The sequence below is a fragment of the Bos grunniens genome, chromosome 8, assembly GCF_055505025.1.
Source record: "Bos grunniens cultivar Pamir isolate PY7600 chromosome 8, Bosgru_T2T1.0, whole genome shotgun sequence".
Classification (NCBI taxonomy): Eukaryota; Metazoa; Chordata; class Mammalia; order Artiodactyla; family Bovidae; genus Bos; species Bos grunniens.
Window position 1 is genome coordinate 23,544,104 of NC_141172.1, and position 17,320 is coordinate 23,561,423.

At 37.9% G+C, this 17,320-nt stretch overlaps 1 protein-coding gene across 5 annotated transcripts in view; it reads right to left on the minus strand.

The window, feature by feature from the left end:
• Positions 1–17,320, minus strand: part of DENND4C (DENN domain containing 4C) — a 124,702-nt gene that overhangs the window by 33,258 nt on the left and 74,124 nt on the right. For 4 of the 5 annotated variants that reach the window (XR_015169494.1, XM_086414949.1, XM_086414948.1 and 1 more), the window contains 6 exons: positions 13,194–13,322; positions 12,865–13,009; positions 12,443–12,589; positions 7,998–8,108; positions 6,773–6,919; positions 918–2,071 (listed from right to left, as the gene is read on the minus strand). Coding sequence is in view for 4 of the 5 variants with exons in the window: in XM_086414949.1 (XP_086271075.1) it covers positions 918–2,071; positions 6,773–6,919; positions 7,998–8,108; positions 12,443–12,589; positions 12,865–13,009; positions 13,194–13,322 (1,833 nt within the window). In the remaining variant the exon portion in view is untranslated. The remainder of the gene's footprint in view (positions 1–917; positions 2,072–6,772; positions 6,920–7,997; positions 8,109–12,442; positions 12,590–12,864; positions 13,010–13,193; positions 13,323–17,320) is intronic. The other variant, XM_086414950.1, reaches the window with a different exon arrangement.

The following is a 17,320-nucleotide window of genomic DNA, read 5'->3' on the forward strand; positions in this document are numbered from 1 at the left end:
TATAACATACATATTTTATATAAATTATATAATTATATATATAACTTATATATAGTATATGTAACTATATATCCCATTCATCTTGACCCTCCCCCCACTCCCGTCCACACTTCTAGGTTGTCCTAAATTGCCAGGCTGGGATCCCTGTGTCATCTAGCAGCTTCTTGCTAGCTATATATATACATACACATATATATTTGAAGTGAAAGTCACTCAGTCATGTCCAACTCTTTGCAACCCCATGGACTGCATGTAGTCCAGGGAATTCTCCAGGCCAGAAGACTGGAGTGGGTAGCCTTTCCCTTCTTCAGGAGATCTTCCCAACCCAGGGATCGAACCCAGGTCTTCTGCATTGCAGGCGGTTGTCTACCAGCTGAGCCATAAAGGAAGCCCAAGAATACTGGAGTAGGTAGCCTATCCCTCCTCCAGTGGATCTTCCCAACCCAGGAATCGAACTGGGCTCTCCTGCATTGCAGGCAGATTCTTTGCCAATTGAGTTATCAGGGAAGCCCAAATATATATATAAAAAAACACAATGACTCACAATGATGCACACAAGAGACCACCACAACATTATAAAGCAATTATCCTCCATTTGAAAAAAGTGAAGTGATATGCAAATACAACATGGCATTATTATTAGATCAAACATTAATCATTAATTCTTTCAACTAAATAGACAATGTGTTAGTTTAGACTGAGCTGTGGAATTATAAATTAGTCCTGATATTCTATTTCTTCATTATTAAATTCCTTACATGTATACTTAAGTCATTTCAAGAAAGAAGTGGGATATGCATGTTTTAAGATATTAAAAAACAAAATTACCAGAAAAATCTAAATAGTTAATTCATATATTAAAAAAATACTCTAAACACTGCAACATCAGGCAGATGACACACATACAACACTCTCACCTCGTCATCCGAGTAGTTGTAGGCAGACGCTACAGCCACCCACATCTTACTGGCTACTGTTGCTGCTTGTTTCATACCAGATTTTAGCACATCCATCTTGGGTCCTGAGAGGATATTGTCCAGCTTTAGCCCTGACAAAGAATTTACCACAGAACCCAATGAGCCGTGTGGTGAAGAACGGACCAGTGCTGATAAAGAAGTTGAACGTTCCTTAGGACTTCTGGAGGGAGTCTGTTGCTTGAGATGCCCCGTAGAAGTTTTAGACCTGGACACTGCAGGGGAGCCCTTTTCACTTCCAGGACACTCCTGTGCTGGTGGACCATGATCTAAAGGTAGGCTTGATCTCCTCTCTAAAGAGTGAATAAATGTACTGGTAGCACCAGACTCTCTGCTTCCCCCTCCATGGAGTTCCATACTAGGAGACTTGCTACCTAAGGGACTCTTTAGATTCATATAGCTTTCAATTTCATCAGCCAGATTACGTGCAATAACTGGAGAAAACAGCTTCTCTTCTGAATCAGTTTTTTCTCCTATACATTCAGTGGCTAAAAGAGACAAAGGATCTAGTCCAGTTTCAACATCTTCCCTCTCAACAGCTTTAGCAACACCATACAAGCTATTTCTCTTATTTGCTAGATCTCTGGAACCTGCTTTCGAGTCTCTGGACTGATTACTATCATTTTGTAGACTGTCACATGTGTCCTTTGTCATAGCAGCTTTAGCTACATTTTCATCAACCCCAGGCTCGATCAACTCTTGGCTCTCCTCAAGCATCTCTAACACCGACAGTCGGTGCTCCGAATCCCAAGTGCTTTCAGATGCGCGAGTCCTAGTGTCAGAGGGATGGCAGCTAATACTCCCAAAGCTGTGGGCTCTTGCATTATGGAGTGGAGAAGCCTTAGGACTTGTCAGTGCTGTGAGAATCTTGGCGTCTGCTCCCATCATGATAGCTACTTCACTTGAATTCAAATCCAAACTGCTCTTCTTAAGTAACATTCCTGCTCGACTTTCAGAACTAAAACTACAGCTTCTCTCTGGAAAATGCTTTTGTCTTTTTTCTCCTCTGTCACCATTCTTCTTGAGATTAATAACTTCACCAAAGACAGCATCTTCAACTGGATCTTGACTAGAAAATAATACACTTGATGTACTACCTAAAAAGAGAAAGTACAATTTTAAAAATACATCTATTTTCTGATATAACTTTTATTAAAAAAATGGTTTTTTCTGATTTTTGAAAGTGAGACATAGAGTAAAAGATTCAGAAGGGTTAGATGGTATACAGAAAAAGTCCCAAAACACTGCTTAACCCTGTGTCTTAAGAACATTTTAATGTCTAGTATGTCTTGTATCCTCTATGCATATACATACACATTTTAAGAAAAGATCATGCAATATATACTGTATAAACCTGTATTGTTCACTGACAGATATCATACCTATTAATAAATATAATCTATAAACATGTTTTATATTTTAAGAGTTTTACATTCAACTTAAGAAATACATTGTGTTAAATAGCAGACCTAAAAAGAAACAGCAGAGCTGTATGCAGGTCAAGAATCAACTGTTAGAATCAGACATGGAACAAAGGAATGGTTCAAAGTTGGGAAAGGAGTACATCAAGGCTGTATATTGTCACCCTGCTTATTTAACTTACATGCAAAGTACATCATGCGAAATGCCAGGATGGATGAATCACAAGCTGGAATCAAGACTGCCAGGAGAAATACCAACAACTTTAGGTATGCAGATGATACCACTTGAATGGCAGAAAGTGAAGAGGAACTAAAGCGCCTCTTAATGAGGATGAAAGAGGAGAGTGAAAAAGCTGGCTTAAAACTCAACATTCAAAAACAAAGATTACGGCATCTGGTCCCATCATTTCATGGCAAATAGATGGAGAAACAATGGAAATAGTGACAGACTTTATTTTCTTGGGCTCCAAAATCACTGCGGATGGTGACTGCAGCCACAAAATTAAAAAACGTCTGCTCTTTGGAAGAAAAGCTATGACAAACCTAGACAGCGTATTAAAAAGCAGAGACATCACTTTGCCAACAAAGATCCATATAGTCAAAGCCATAAAATCAAAGCAAACTATTTCCAGTAGTCATGTACAGATATGAGAGATGAACCATAAGGAAGGCTGAATGCCAAGGAATTGATGCTTTCTAATTGTGGTGCTGGAGAATTCTCTTGAGAATCCCTTGGATAGCAAAGAGATCAAACCAAGAATCCCTTGGATAGCAAAGAAATCTACCCTGAATATTCATTGGAAGGACTGAGGCTGAAGCTGAAGCTCCAATACTTTGGCTACCTGATGAGAAGAGCTGACTGACTGGAAAAGATCCTGATGCTGGGAGAGACTGAGGGCAGGAGAAGGAAGGGGTGATAGAGGGTGAGATGATTAGATGGCATCACCGACTCAATGGACTTGAGTCTGAGTAAATTCCAGGAGACAGTGAAGGACAGGGAAGCCTGGCACACCACAGTCCATGGGGTCACAGAGTTAGACACGATTTAGCAGCTAAACAGACAGAAAAATAAATAATCTCTTCTATCTAATTCAATAATACCTTCTATCTAATTCAACAAGTATTTACCAGAAATCTACTTTGCACAAAGCAAATTCATAGTCATAGATTATGTATTTGCTATAGCCAAAGTCTTACTTCTCCAAAGTACTGAATAAAAAGATCTAGAATGGAGTGCTTAGAATCAGCAAATGATAAGAAGCCTAATAAAATCTGAATAGCCAAAATTTTTTCTGTTAAGTTTATTCCTTCAACAAGTATCTGAATGCCTACTAGCACCCACTACATGAAGTGCTAATACAATGGAGAATAAAACAGACATAATCTCAGCCTTCACAGAGATCAATCATGTTTCATCAAGTGTCTATAGGAACCTCCCCCAGCTTTTAGGAGATGCAGGCAGTCATTAACTCCTTGCTACCATGCAATTTTTTCCACGCCAAAACCAAAAACTATCTCTAGTTGCATCACTGCGTGCATGCTGAGTCGCTTCAGTCATGTGCGACCCTATGAACTGTAGCCCCGCCAGGCTCTTCTGTTCATGGGATTCTCTAGGCAGCATGCCCTCCTCCAGGGGATCTTCCCTACCCGGGGATCAAACCAGGGTCTCCTGCATTGCACATGGATTCTTTACCACTGACTCACTGGGATTAGCAGAACTTAAGTCTAAGCATTCATATTTAGGATTCTCATTGGTTTTTTAAAAACCTTAGAGTTTGGGGCAAAAGTTGTTTTTGATAAAGTCTTTTTTTTTCATCTTTCAAATTGATTTAAAGATTCTTTTTAATATTCCAAATTGGTATCTAATAATCATAATCAACCAACTAAAGAGGACTAATAATAAGCATTTAGAGATATTTTTTAAAGCTTTTAGGGGAATTAAATCAGCCTGTTGTGTAACTCTGAAGTTTGTACCTACTTCAAAAAACTTTTACCAATATTTTAGAAAAGATATTTGCAAATTTACTGGTTCTTATTTCTAGGAGTTTAGAGGCACATTTTGTTCAATTTTAAATTGATTTTGACTTAAAATATGTTAAAATATGTTTGACATATTTAAAATAAATTAAAATGTTTGACATACTGGCAAAAGCCTCATTCCATTTCCTCCTTTCTTAATAGAATAACTCTTTTTCTACATCAAAATGTAACATGGAAATAAGATCAATAAAAAGAGAAAAAAAACACACCAGTCCCCGAACTATGTCCATTTCAATATTCTGAGAAGATTCTAAACATTTGATGATGAAAACTCTGCCCTCCTTTTTCTTTTTAATCTGCTATCAATACGCTGGGAAAATAGGATTAAGGATATATCAGTTACTTTTTCAAAAACACATTTAGCTCCACCTCTTGAACAAAAGCCCTCACCCCCTGCAAAATAAAGGAAATTGGTATCACAATAAAAAAAAAAAAAAAAAAAACTTTAGGAATGAGAAGTATTTCCACGTTAAAAAGCTAAGCAAATTAACTTCTATGAAGTCACAAACAGATATACTTACAGATAAGACAATTGACTTAGGGAAGTGAACTGTAGCTACTATGCTGCTGCTGCTGCTGCTAAGTCGCTTTAGTCGTGTCCAACTCTGTGCGATCTCACAGACGGGAGCCTACCAGGCTCCCCGTCCCTGGGATTCTCCAGGCAAGAACACTGGAGTGGCCTGCCATTTCCTTCTCCAATGCATGAAAGTGAAAAGTGAAAGTGAAGTCGCTCAGTCATGTCCGACTCCTAGCGACCCATGGACTGCAGTCTACCAGGCTCCTCCGTCCATGGGATTTTCCAGGCAAGAATACTGGAGGGGGGTGCCAAGCGCAAATAACACAGGCCAATCTCATTGTCTTTTAAAAGCATACACTTAAATGTTTGTCTTACGGGTATTTGGGAGGGCCACAACATAATTGAAAGTAGTAAATTTATGGGAGGTACATGCCATAGAGTTACTTATTACAAATACTGATCCCCTGGAGAACGGAGTGGCAACCAACTCCAATACTCTTGCCTGGAGAACTCCAGGGACAGAGGAGCCTGGTGGGCTACAGTCCATGTGATTGCAAAGAGTTGGACACAACTAAGCAACTAACACTGTGACTGTACGACTTAATCATAAATAAGAAGTCGCTCAGGGTACCTATAATAATTGGACAAAAATTAAAGACCCGCTGGTATTTTTGTGTAGAATCTAAGTGATATGAATCTTTTTCTTCTGTATCCTTTCAGGTATAGGAATTACCCTGCTACACACAAGCCCTTTGGAATCTGACCACATAATTGCCTCTGTGTTCAGGATAAGTATGAGGCCTATCCTACAGTTCGTCTCTCATTATCAACCATAAGAAAGGAGGACAGAACTCAGAACAGGCACAACAGTAAGAAAAGTATTCCAGGACTTCCCCGGTAGTCCAGGGTTAAGAATTCACCTGCCAAAGCAGGAGAACAGATTTGATATCTGGTCTGAGAAGATCCCACATACTGCAGAGCAACCAAATTCATGCATCACTACTGAACCCGTGTTTGAAAGCCTATGAGTCCTACAGAAGACTCTGCAACAAGAGAAGCTGCTACAAGAAGATGCCCACACATCACAAGTGGAGAGCAGCTTCGGCTCACCACAACTGGAGAAAGGCTGCACACAGCAATGAAGACCCAGTGCAGCCATAAATGAAGAAAAATTTAAAAAATTACACAATACATGAATGCAGTCTTATTTTTTAAAAAAAGGTTTCCAAATAACATCTAAACACATTTAATACTCTTCCTTTTAAAAATGAAGTATTTTTAAATAACTATTTTAATTTCTTCTTTAGCCCATTTATAGGATTCAGCTTATTACTTTTGACCCTTGAGCATGTTCATTACAATTAAGCTAGCAATTTATAATGTCACTAAAGACACACATGGACCTACAGAAGTATGTTTTAAACACTTAATAACAAAAGTGCTGGACTTCCCTGGTGGTTCAGTGGTTAAGAATCTGCCTTGCAATGCAGGAGACATGGGTTCGATACCTGGTCCAGGAAGATCCCACATGCCGAGGGGCAACTAAGTCCAGGTACTGCAACTACTGAGCCCACACTTTAGAGCCCAGGAGGTGCAACTACTGAGCCCATGTGCTGCAACCACTGAGGCCCGCATCCTAGAGCCTGCTCTTAGCAGCAAGAGAAGCTGCAACAATAAGAAGCCTGCGTACAACCAGAGAGTAGTGTCCAGCTCGCCACAACTAGAGAAAGTCTGCATGTAGCAACAAAGACCCAGTGCAGCAAAAAGATAATAAATTAATTACAAGAAAATTACTTAATAACTTAAATGCAAACACTTACCAGTGCTACTTTTTCTGCCGTTGATATCAAATATACCAGATGGAACTTTCACAATACTGCTGCCCCACGCAGGAGGTTCAGCGGGACTCTGGGGCTCTGCACTAGGTTGAGAATGTTTGGCCACAACAGCAGAGACATTGCACACCTCTGGGAAAAAATATTTGGACATTATCATTCCTATTTTCACCAGTACTGAACAGAAACAGTACTTTTAAATATATCTTATGGACATTTTTTTCTATGTGGAGATGAATACATGATTATTTTATTACTGATTTATTCTGATTTATTTTATGCCATAAATGTTGCCAGTATTGACTGAAATAAATGCTTTATTTTAGCATTCATAATTCTAACTTGAGCATTCCTGAGTGAATCAATTAAGACTGGCCTTTCGTCACATTCCTCATCACTTCTCAAGTAGGAGAGGGGCTTGCTTCTGTATAATTCTGGAGCATAAAATAAGTGACACCATTAAAGAAAGGGAACTTTTGTGTAAGAGGACAAGAAGAACATCGTGTTATCATAAAGCCAAATAGTCCTCCATATTTTCTTAAAGTGATTACTAGAAAACATTTCTATCTCAGTGAGTACCCTAAAAGAAGAAAAACTACAGACTATATTGGAACTTACAAATGAAAAATGTCAACTTAGATAACTGAAGGACTTCTAGTGAAAGAGCATTTTAAAATAAAAGGTACACTGGAATACAAGTTTGATGACTCAAAGTTTAGTCCTGGTTCTGTCACGAAATAGTTACTTTACACTGGCAAATGAATACCACGATGGTTTGCACTTTCCTACAAAACTGAGGGCTGACCTACAGAGTCTCTAAAAATCTTTTAAATTCTAAAATTCAGAGACTACCAAAAATCTATCATATATGACAGAGAGTTTGTGCTAAGTCATTTCAGTCATGTCCAACTCAGTGCAACGCTATGGACTGGAGCCCGCCAGGGTCCTTTGTCCATGCAATTCTCCAGGCAAGAATATTGGAATGGGTTGCCATGCCCTTCTCCCAGGGGATCTTCCTGACCCAGAGATCGAATGTGCTTCTCTTGGTCTCCTGCGTTGGCAGGCAGGTTCTTTACCACTAGCGCCACCTGGGAAACCCATAGATAACAGTACATAATATTCTGAACATTATCACCAAAATTATCAAATAAGACTTTTAAATAATAGAGGTAACTCACTAAGTAAAGCTAAGTAAATATCAGTACTTAACCTTCTGTTTTAGTTATTAAGTCTCCTGATATTTGTTCTTCAGGCACATGAATTTCTGCATCATCCTTTAAAAGTTCATCCTTAGACCCATAGCCTTGGTCAGACTGACCACCTGTTAAAAAGAATAAAGGCTGACATATGTTTTCATATATTTATAGTCCAACTATAAAATGTCAAAAGGAAATTCCACCAACTTATGCAATTCAACTTCTAAAAAGAAAGAAGAGACGAAAGCTCACAAAGCACACAAAACATTTTACAACAAAGATAAGAAGCAAAGAACAGCAGAAAGGAATTTCAAAACTAAAAACCATTACATACTTGAAAGCAATGCATCTTAATTTCCTCATGTATAAATTAGTAGATTTGGATGCTTTGAAAGTTTCTTTTGGAGTGTATTTATAAAATGCTACCTTTTGTGTTAAGACAGAAGTGGAAATAAAACATACACCTGCTTACTTCTGCAAAAAGAAATGCAAGAATAATAAGCCATAAAACAATAAAACTGGTCACCAACAAAAGGTGAGGGGAAAACAGGATGGAAGGGATAGAGAAGAAACTGCTCTAACTACGGTTATCATATTGCTTTTTTATTTTTGGAAACATAATTTCTACATATTCAAAAATTAAATCAGCAAAACTGCGGGTGGGGGTGCAACTAAAACTGAATGTGCACAGAAACAAAAGAAATCAATTGTTTATGTGCAACATAACCACACTTAAAGGATGGGAGAGGACTAATCCAAGTAACTTCTAATACATTATTTTGAGTATACACCCTAAGCCTGAGGGATACTAGTCAAATTCTGAACTCCTTCAGTTTGTTCCTCACAGGGAAATGTGTGTAGCAGTGCTGAAACAATATTATGTGTACCAGAAGACTGAGCAATTGAGTAAATGTGATGATGTTGGGAACAAAGATTCTTACTATGGAAGAAGAGAGATTTTTTACAAAAGAAAAAAAAATGACATGCAGAAAGGCAAAGAAAAACTTGTGTAACTGAGTTGGAATTAGAAGTATTTCTAAAATAATATAAAAAATTTTCTAGCTCTGCTGAAAAAGTCTAGACCACCACCCTGGAGGGAGTAAGCATATCTAGGGCCCAGATCTTGGTTTCTAAAATCTATTGCCCATTAAAAGGAAGCTGAGATCCTTGAAGAAATGGCTGATTCCAGAGCTCAGGCAGGGAAGGTACAAGAATGAGCTAGGAACACTTTGTTACGTAAGAAAGCAAGTGCTCAAAGACACGAGAGGACATTTCTAAAGGACATCCACCACCTTACAACCATCACAGCAGTAAAGACTGGTCCAGGCAAGAATCATCAATGGATGCTAAACTTAAAAGGGGAAGTGTAATGAAAAAGCAGATATTCTTGCATAGTCTCAGAGTATCTCTTCACAAGTGGCTTATTATCTGCAGGAGGGCTAATAGTAACTAACAGAAACCAAACACTGACACCAAGTAACCAAAATCAACACCACCAATGAGGAACAGACAGAACTGTGGCCTCTGAGATGTGACCGTCTCAGAAGGCTATAACAGCATTTCTGTATTTCTGTAGAAGAGCCATGGGTGCATAATCTAATTTAATCACAGGCAAACATCAAACAAACTCAAATTTGGCAGCGTTTCACAAAATAACTTGATTTACTCTTCAAAAAGGTCAAGGTCATGAAAGACAAAGAAACAGTGAGGAACTATGCTGGTTGAAGGTGACTAAAGAGAAGGAGTTAAGTACCATAAAGGAGGTTACAAATGACCACACTGGGATAACAACTCTACATTAAAGTGGTATACAATGTTTCCCTGAGTCAGTAAACCACACTGCAGTCCTGTCAGAGCAAACACAACTGCAATATTAAGAGGTAAGAGGGCAAGATGTATGCAATCTGCTCTCACATAATGGGGAAAAATGTGTGTATGCATATAGAAAGAAAATGATAAATGTGTTAACCTAAAAGTGAATGAAGCTAGATAAAAGTTATTCAAGAGTTTCTGGTAGTACTCTTGAAACATTTAATAAGCTTAAAATGATTTCAAAATAGTTTTTTAAAAGTCTACTTTGGCTTCAATGTTCCATCATTTTAAGGAAATAAATTTAAGGAAATAAAGGCAAGTTCCTAGGGAAACATTATCAAGGATGTCAATGAAAAACACATAAAACAAAAAATATAGTGACTTCCACTGTCTACAACTTTTTATTTTTTTATTTTTTTCACTTTCTGTCACTCTTTAAAGTGCCATTGAAACTATGGGTTTGCCAATAACAAAACAATCAAACAAAAAACTTGCTATTTAGATCACCAACAAGGACCCACTGAATAGCACAGGGAACTATGCTCAATATTTTTTAATAACCTCTAAGGGAAAAGAATCTGAAAAAGAATATATATATATAACTAAATCATTGTACATCTGAAATTAACACAATATTATGTCTACTGTACTTCAATTTTTAAAAAAAATTTTATGAAAAATACTGCTATTAAGAATGACTACGTTCAGTCATTTTCTTATTGGCCCTCAGAAAGTCTGGTAAAACATTATGGTGCCATGAAACGGACACTGGACTGGGAACTGAGTAAACTGATTAAACTCAGATATGCCTTCAATAAGCTAACTGACTCAGTATCAGGTACCAAATGGAAAGATTCTATGAGATAATCCTTCATGAAAAGAGTAACTTAAGCATCTGGGCTGGCGGTTTCCAAAAGTATCAGATGACATCACCAGAAACTCTACAGAGACATAATCATGGTAAATTCAATACTAGAGCTTCAGTCATTTGAAATGTAACTGAAAAGAAATATATGAAATAGGGATCTGAAGTTTCTTCCCCAACTGGGGAATACAGAATCTTCATGCAGTTTCCCAGTATTACTAGATCTTTTTTTTCCCCTTAAAGGAGACCAACTTAATAATCTAGAGAGAGAAGGAGAGTGCTTACTATAATAATAATTATTATTGTAAGTGGTAAAATGTTTTCATACCACAAATTATTTTCTTGGTTTTTCACAAATGAAATCAGTTTATTCTGTAAGTACTAGGAAAAAATATACAGGAAAATAAAATAAGGTGGTTTTCAAATTAAAGTCTAGTGAAAATTCCTACATGTTGAAAGAAATTTAATTTACAAACAGGATTGTAACTTATAGTTTTATGTTGATTTTCACCAACTTATACCTGCTTCTGTAATCATGAGGGTAGTTTCTAGCACAAGAATCAGCAGATTAGTTTTAGCAACCAAAACCTACCTCAACAGCTAGAATACTGAAATCTTTAATGCCCATAAAACTATTTGACACAATGATACTACAAATCACCCTCAAAATAAGAATTGTAGACAGGCATAGCATATTTTCAAATAAGATAACAAATATGCTTTGCAAGTTAATCATAAAGTTACTTGGGCATTTTCAGTAGTACATATATGATTATACAGAAGAAAAAGCCAAGAAAACTGAAATTGTTTTCTACTTGTAAAGGTACTTAAAACCAAAGGCCTTTCCCCCACCCATGCATGTCAGCAAAGTTTAACCTAATAAATGGGAAATTACCTGAAGTGGTTAACATTCAAGGGTAGAATTAATGCACACGTGTATCCATAGCTTCACGTCATACAAGTCTGTCTGCACCCCACACCATAACAGCCAAGGACAAATGCAGCACCCAGAAACAGCACAGAGCATAAAGCAGAGCAACAAAGAGCAGAGAAAAGGAAACTTCAGTCATTGAGACAAGTTCATCAGATGAAGCACAGGAATTAAGACTCAGAGTTCTTTATAAAGAAAAGCTTGAGATACTAATTAACAACAAAAAGAAAAAACATAAGAAGGATGTGCAACACACATGTAAAATATGCTACTTTAATTAAGCTTATTTCTAACTTCAGAGGATAGAGCTTTGAATGCCCATGGCTTTGTATGTAAAACTACAAAGCTTCAGCAGTTTTGCAGATTTTAAAAAGTGTCATTTAAGGTAATGACCAAGCAAAGAATACTTTTTTTCTCATGGTGTGTGACTTCTTTTCATTCCTTTTTAAAATTCATAATTCAAATATTTAATAACTATTATCCACTTAATGAAAAAAGGACTTGCAATTTGCATTACTATCAGTCAACTTTCTCAGCTCACAATACTTAAAACAAAAGGCCTATTATATAATTCCTACCAATTATAGCATATACTTGCACAAATTAATGAGAACAAACACAAAGTACCATTGAGAGCCTTTTGTACAGCACTCCGAAGTTAATTTTATACTACAGGAAATAAAGAGACATGGTCTGCAGCCAGAGGTCTACCTTCTCCCCTTATTTATACATGGTATTTCTAAGGTACTCGTACTGCACGAGCTTGAAAGAGGAAGGTAAAAGCTTTTTTGAAAAATGGAAGACTTAACGTGAGAGTTAAGTGAAGGGTTAGTGAATCCAGATTTTAGTACCTGTGCTAGAGTGATTGTCAGTGGAATCAAGCCTGATTAAATCTCTGACGAAGACTGTGTTCTCCCCACTGTTAGCATCGTTAGAACTATCCACGCTACCGTGGCTCACCGTGTCCCCATCACTTCCACCTGTGGCATTCTGGGGAGCTGAAGACAAGCACAACAGCAATTCAGTAACTCATGCACTGGTAATCTCTGAAACTAAACATGAGTGACTCACAGTTCTTTTAAAGTTGCAGAATACTTTCTAAATCTGTGAGAGAAGAAAATAATTTGGGGCTAAAGCAACCTCTATCTTTAGTAGTATATGAAAATATCAACTAGAATTCACCTCTATTTTCTGCCTCATATAATTAAACATTCATATGCCTATAAAACTTATGGTTCAGCAAGAAAGTTATCTTTCCAATCACATGTATTACCTGATATTGAGGAGACCTGTGACTTTTGCACGGTATTTTTAAGCGGCTGCCTAAACTGTGCCAAGCCACGTACCACATTCCGTACCTTCGTCCACAAGAAGATACCACTGCGGGTACTGCTAGGCCACGGGCTCTCCAAAACTACCTAAAGGTAAAATAACGGTTAAAATAATGATTATTAGGAATATTAAATTTTTAAATGCACACACATATAATATATACAAAAGGAATTCTACCCCCAAACCTCTAAGTTTTCTAAATAATAAAATGTGTAGAAATTTATCAGTCTTAATAAACAGCATATATTGCCTAATGTCAATCCTACTTACCTTATTATAATAGCCATAAGTAATAGCATTTGGCTTTATTTTAGCAGTTTTCATTTCAAATAAAACTCTCACTGCTAAAACAGGATGACCCCAAAGTCCACAAAGTTGCATCACTACTCGATAGCACACCTAACAAAAAATAACATCACAGCATTAGCATATTAGTCTGTGCCTTGTAAAGGTTTTTAAATGACTTCACTCAATTCCTGTCAAAGTTATCAAGCAATAGTTATTACTCTTTTGTCCTTTGTTCTGGTTTGAGAGTCTCAGTAAACTATTCTAAAAACCTATTCATTAATGGAAGTACCAGCACTATTAACTTCTCCATATAAGACCTATGGGCACACATAACATTGGTTTCAGTAACAAAATTTACACAAAGAGACCACTATTATTTTCCATAATATGAGAAGGAATTCATTTGCACAGTATTTTTAAGCGGGTGCCTAAACTGTGCCAAGCCACGTACCACATTCCGTACCATTTTAAAATCACACATGACTAAAATGACTCTCTCCTAAATCATGTTTTATATTTTATGCTAAAGGAATTAAAAGCAGCATCTCTAGGATGCCTACATAACAAAAAGAATTCTATAGACCCAGGTCTTAAAAAAAGAAGAAAGTTGAAAACACATCAGTTCAGTTCAGTTGCACGGTCACGTCCGACTCTTTGCAACACCATGAGTCGCAGCACACCAGGCCTCCCTGTCCATCACCAACTCCTGGAGTTCACTCAGACTCACGACCATCGAGTCAGTGATGCCATCCAGCCATCTCATCCTCTGTCGTCCCCTTCTCCTCCTGCCCCCAATCCCTCCCAGCATCAGAGTCTTTTCCAATGAGTCAACTCTTCGCATGAGGTGGCCAAAGTACTGGAGTTTCAGCTTTAGCATCATTCCTTCCAAAGAAATCCCAGGGCTGATCTCCTTCAGAATGAACTCGTTGGATCTCCCTGCAGTCCAAGGGACTCTCAAGAGTCTTCTCCAACACCACAGTTCAAAAGCATCAATTCTTCGGCACTCAGCTTTCTTCACAGTCCAACTCACATCCATACATGACCACAGGAAAAACCATAGCCTTGACTAGACGGACCTTTGTTGGCAAAGTAATGTCTCTGCTTTTCAATATGCTATCTAGGTTGGTCATAACTTTCCTTCCAAGGAGTAAGCGTCTTTTAATTTCATGGCTGCAGTCACCATCTGCAGTGATTTTGGAGCCCAGAAAAATAAGTCTGACACTGTTTCCACTGTTTCCCCATCTATTTCCCATGAAGTGATGGGACCGGATGCCATGATCTACGTTTTCTGAATGTTGAGCTTTAAGCCAACTTTTTCACTCTCCACTTTCACTTTCATCAAGAGGCTTTTGAGTTCCTCTTCACTTTCTGCCTTAAGGGTGGTGTCATCTGCATATCTGAGGTTATTGATATTTCTCCTGGAAATCTTGATTCCAGCTTGTGTTTCTTCCAGTTCAGCGTTTCTCATGATGTACTCTGCATATAAGTTAAATAAACAGTGTGACAATATACAGCCTTGAAGTACTCCTTTTCCTATTTGGAACCAGTCTGTTGTTCCACGTCCAGTTCTAACTGTTACTTCCTGACCTGCATACAGGTTTTTCAAGAGGCAGGTCAGGTGGTCTGGTATTCTCATCTCTTTCAGAATTTTCCACAGTTTATTGTGATCCACACAGTCAAAGGCTTTGGCATAGACAATAAGGCAGAAATAGATGTTTTTCTGGAACTCTCTTGCTTTTTCCATGATCTAGCGGATGTTAGCAATTTGATCTCTGGTTCCTCTGCCTTTTCTAAAACCAGCTTGAAGATCAGGAAGCTCATGGTTCACGTATTGCTGAAGCCTGGCTTGGAGAATTTTGAGCATTACTTTACTAGCGTGTGAGATGAGTGCAATTGTGCAGTAGTTTGAGCATTCTTTGGCATTGCCTTTCTTTGGGATTGGAATGAAAACTGACCTTTTCCAGTCCTGTGGCCACTGCTGAGTTTTTCAAATTTGCTGGCATACCGAGTGCAGCACTTTCACAGCATCATCTTTCAGGATTTGAAATAGCTCAACTGGAATTCCATCACCTCCACTAGCTTTGTTCGTAGTGATGCTTCCTAAGGCCCACTTGACTTCACATTCCAGGATGTTTGGCTCTAGGTCAGTGATCACACCATCGTGATTATCTGGGTATTGAAGATCTTTTTTGTACAGTTCTTCTGTGTATTTCTTCTGTGTATTCTTGCCATCTCTTCGTAATATCTTCTGCTCCTGTTAGGTCCATACCATTTCTGTCCTTTATCAAGCCCATCTTTGCATGAAATGTTCCCTTGGTATCTCTAATTTTCTTGAAGAGATCTCTAGTCTTCCCATTCTGTTTTCCTCTATTTCTTTGCATTGATCACGGAGGAAGGCTTTCTTATCTCTTCTTGCTATTCTTTGGAACTGTGCATTCAGATGCTTATATCTTTCCTCTTCTCCTTTGCTTTTCACGTCTCTTCTTTTCACAGCTATTTATAAGGCCTCCCCAGACAGCCATTTTGCTTTTTTGCATTTCTTTTCCATGGGGATGGTCTTGTTCCCTGTCTCCTGTACAATGTCATGAACCTCATTCCATAGTTCAGCAGGCACTCTATCAGATCTAGGCCCTTAAATCTATTTCTCAATTCCACTGTATAATCATAAGGGATTTGATTTAGGTCATACCTGAATGGTCTAGTGGTTTTCCCTACTTTCTTCAATTTAAGTCTGAATTTGGTAATAAGGAGTTCATGATCTGAGCCACAGTCAGCTCCCGGTCTTGTTTTTGTTGACTGTACATAGCTTCTCCATCTCTGGCTGCAAAGAACATAATCAATCTGATTTCGGTGTTGACCATCTGGTGATGTCCATGTGTAGAGTCTTCTCTTGTTAGCAAAGGCTTTGCTGAGAAAATGTGTTTAGTGAAGAGGGGTAGAATTGATCATAAGAGGACAATCCAACTGGCAACTCCTAAAAGTTTAGAATCTCACATTTGGAAGACAACAGTAGAAACCATGAAGAATGAGACAGTAATTTTACGGATCCCTGGCAAAGAGGCTAGCCAGCTTACAAGAGCAGTGAACACAGCAGCCAAAAACTACTATAGCTTAATTTGAGAATAAGAAAATATAAAGAAAAAGCTACTCTTCTTGGGATTTGTAAAATGTCTCTATTTATAACAGGGTTGTTTAACAACTGTGAGCAGTAACATAAAGCCAAGTTGTGGCCTCTTAAAAGGGAAGAGAAAAAAGAATTGAGAAAGCATATTTAACTCAAGAGATGAAGGAAGGAAAGAGATGTGAAGAAGCAGAGGATCATAAAGATGTGTATGCGTGTGTGTGTGTGTGTGTGTATGTGTACACACATACATATAGCTAGAAATGAAGAGTTTAATTCAGAAGCAGAAGAGTTCAGAAATTATCAGAGCAACTTCACAAATGACTAGGTTAAAGAAAACTCTTACTATATAAAAGACGCATGCCATGATTAAGAAGAATGTGGCACAAGAGAGTTCTTCAAATATCTGAAGTGTTGTCACTTCACTGACAACTTCTGCAATGCCAAAAAATCCATAAGGAGGTGGAACTGAACTCAGCATAAAACATACTTTCTAACAGAGCCAGCTCAAGCACAGACAAGGTCCCATATGTTACAGACTTCCAACATCTCAGGTTTTATGTTGAAGTTTTACTAAAATATCTTCAAGTTCTATTCGACTCTAAGATTCTATGAGTCATGAAGAAATAATTTACTTTCTGTGTCAAATTGGGATTAATCTGGATTTCCTAAAACCATTCTCAAAAATTTATTCTGAAGTCGACAAAGTATTCCTTCAAACTTCCAGGCTTACTTGTATAAGAGGCAGACGCCAAACTAAAGAAACAGTAAAAATGTCAGGGGTATAATTTTTTAATTGCAGTATGTTGTTGCCTACAACATGATACCTTTTGGATATCTATGGTAGATAAAAGATGGCTACAAACTCTTTACTACTCCTCCCATTGAGAGGGCTCTGTCCCTTCTCCTTGAATTGAAGGGGAAAGCCTCTGAGATTGCATGACCAATAGGATTTGCCTGAAGTGACAACTGTACCAGTTTCCTGGTT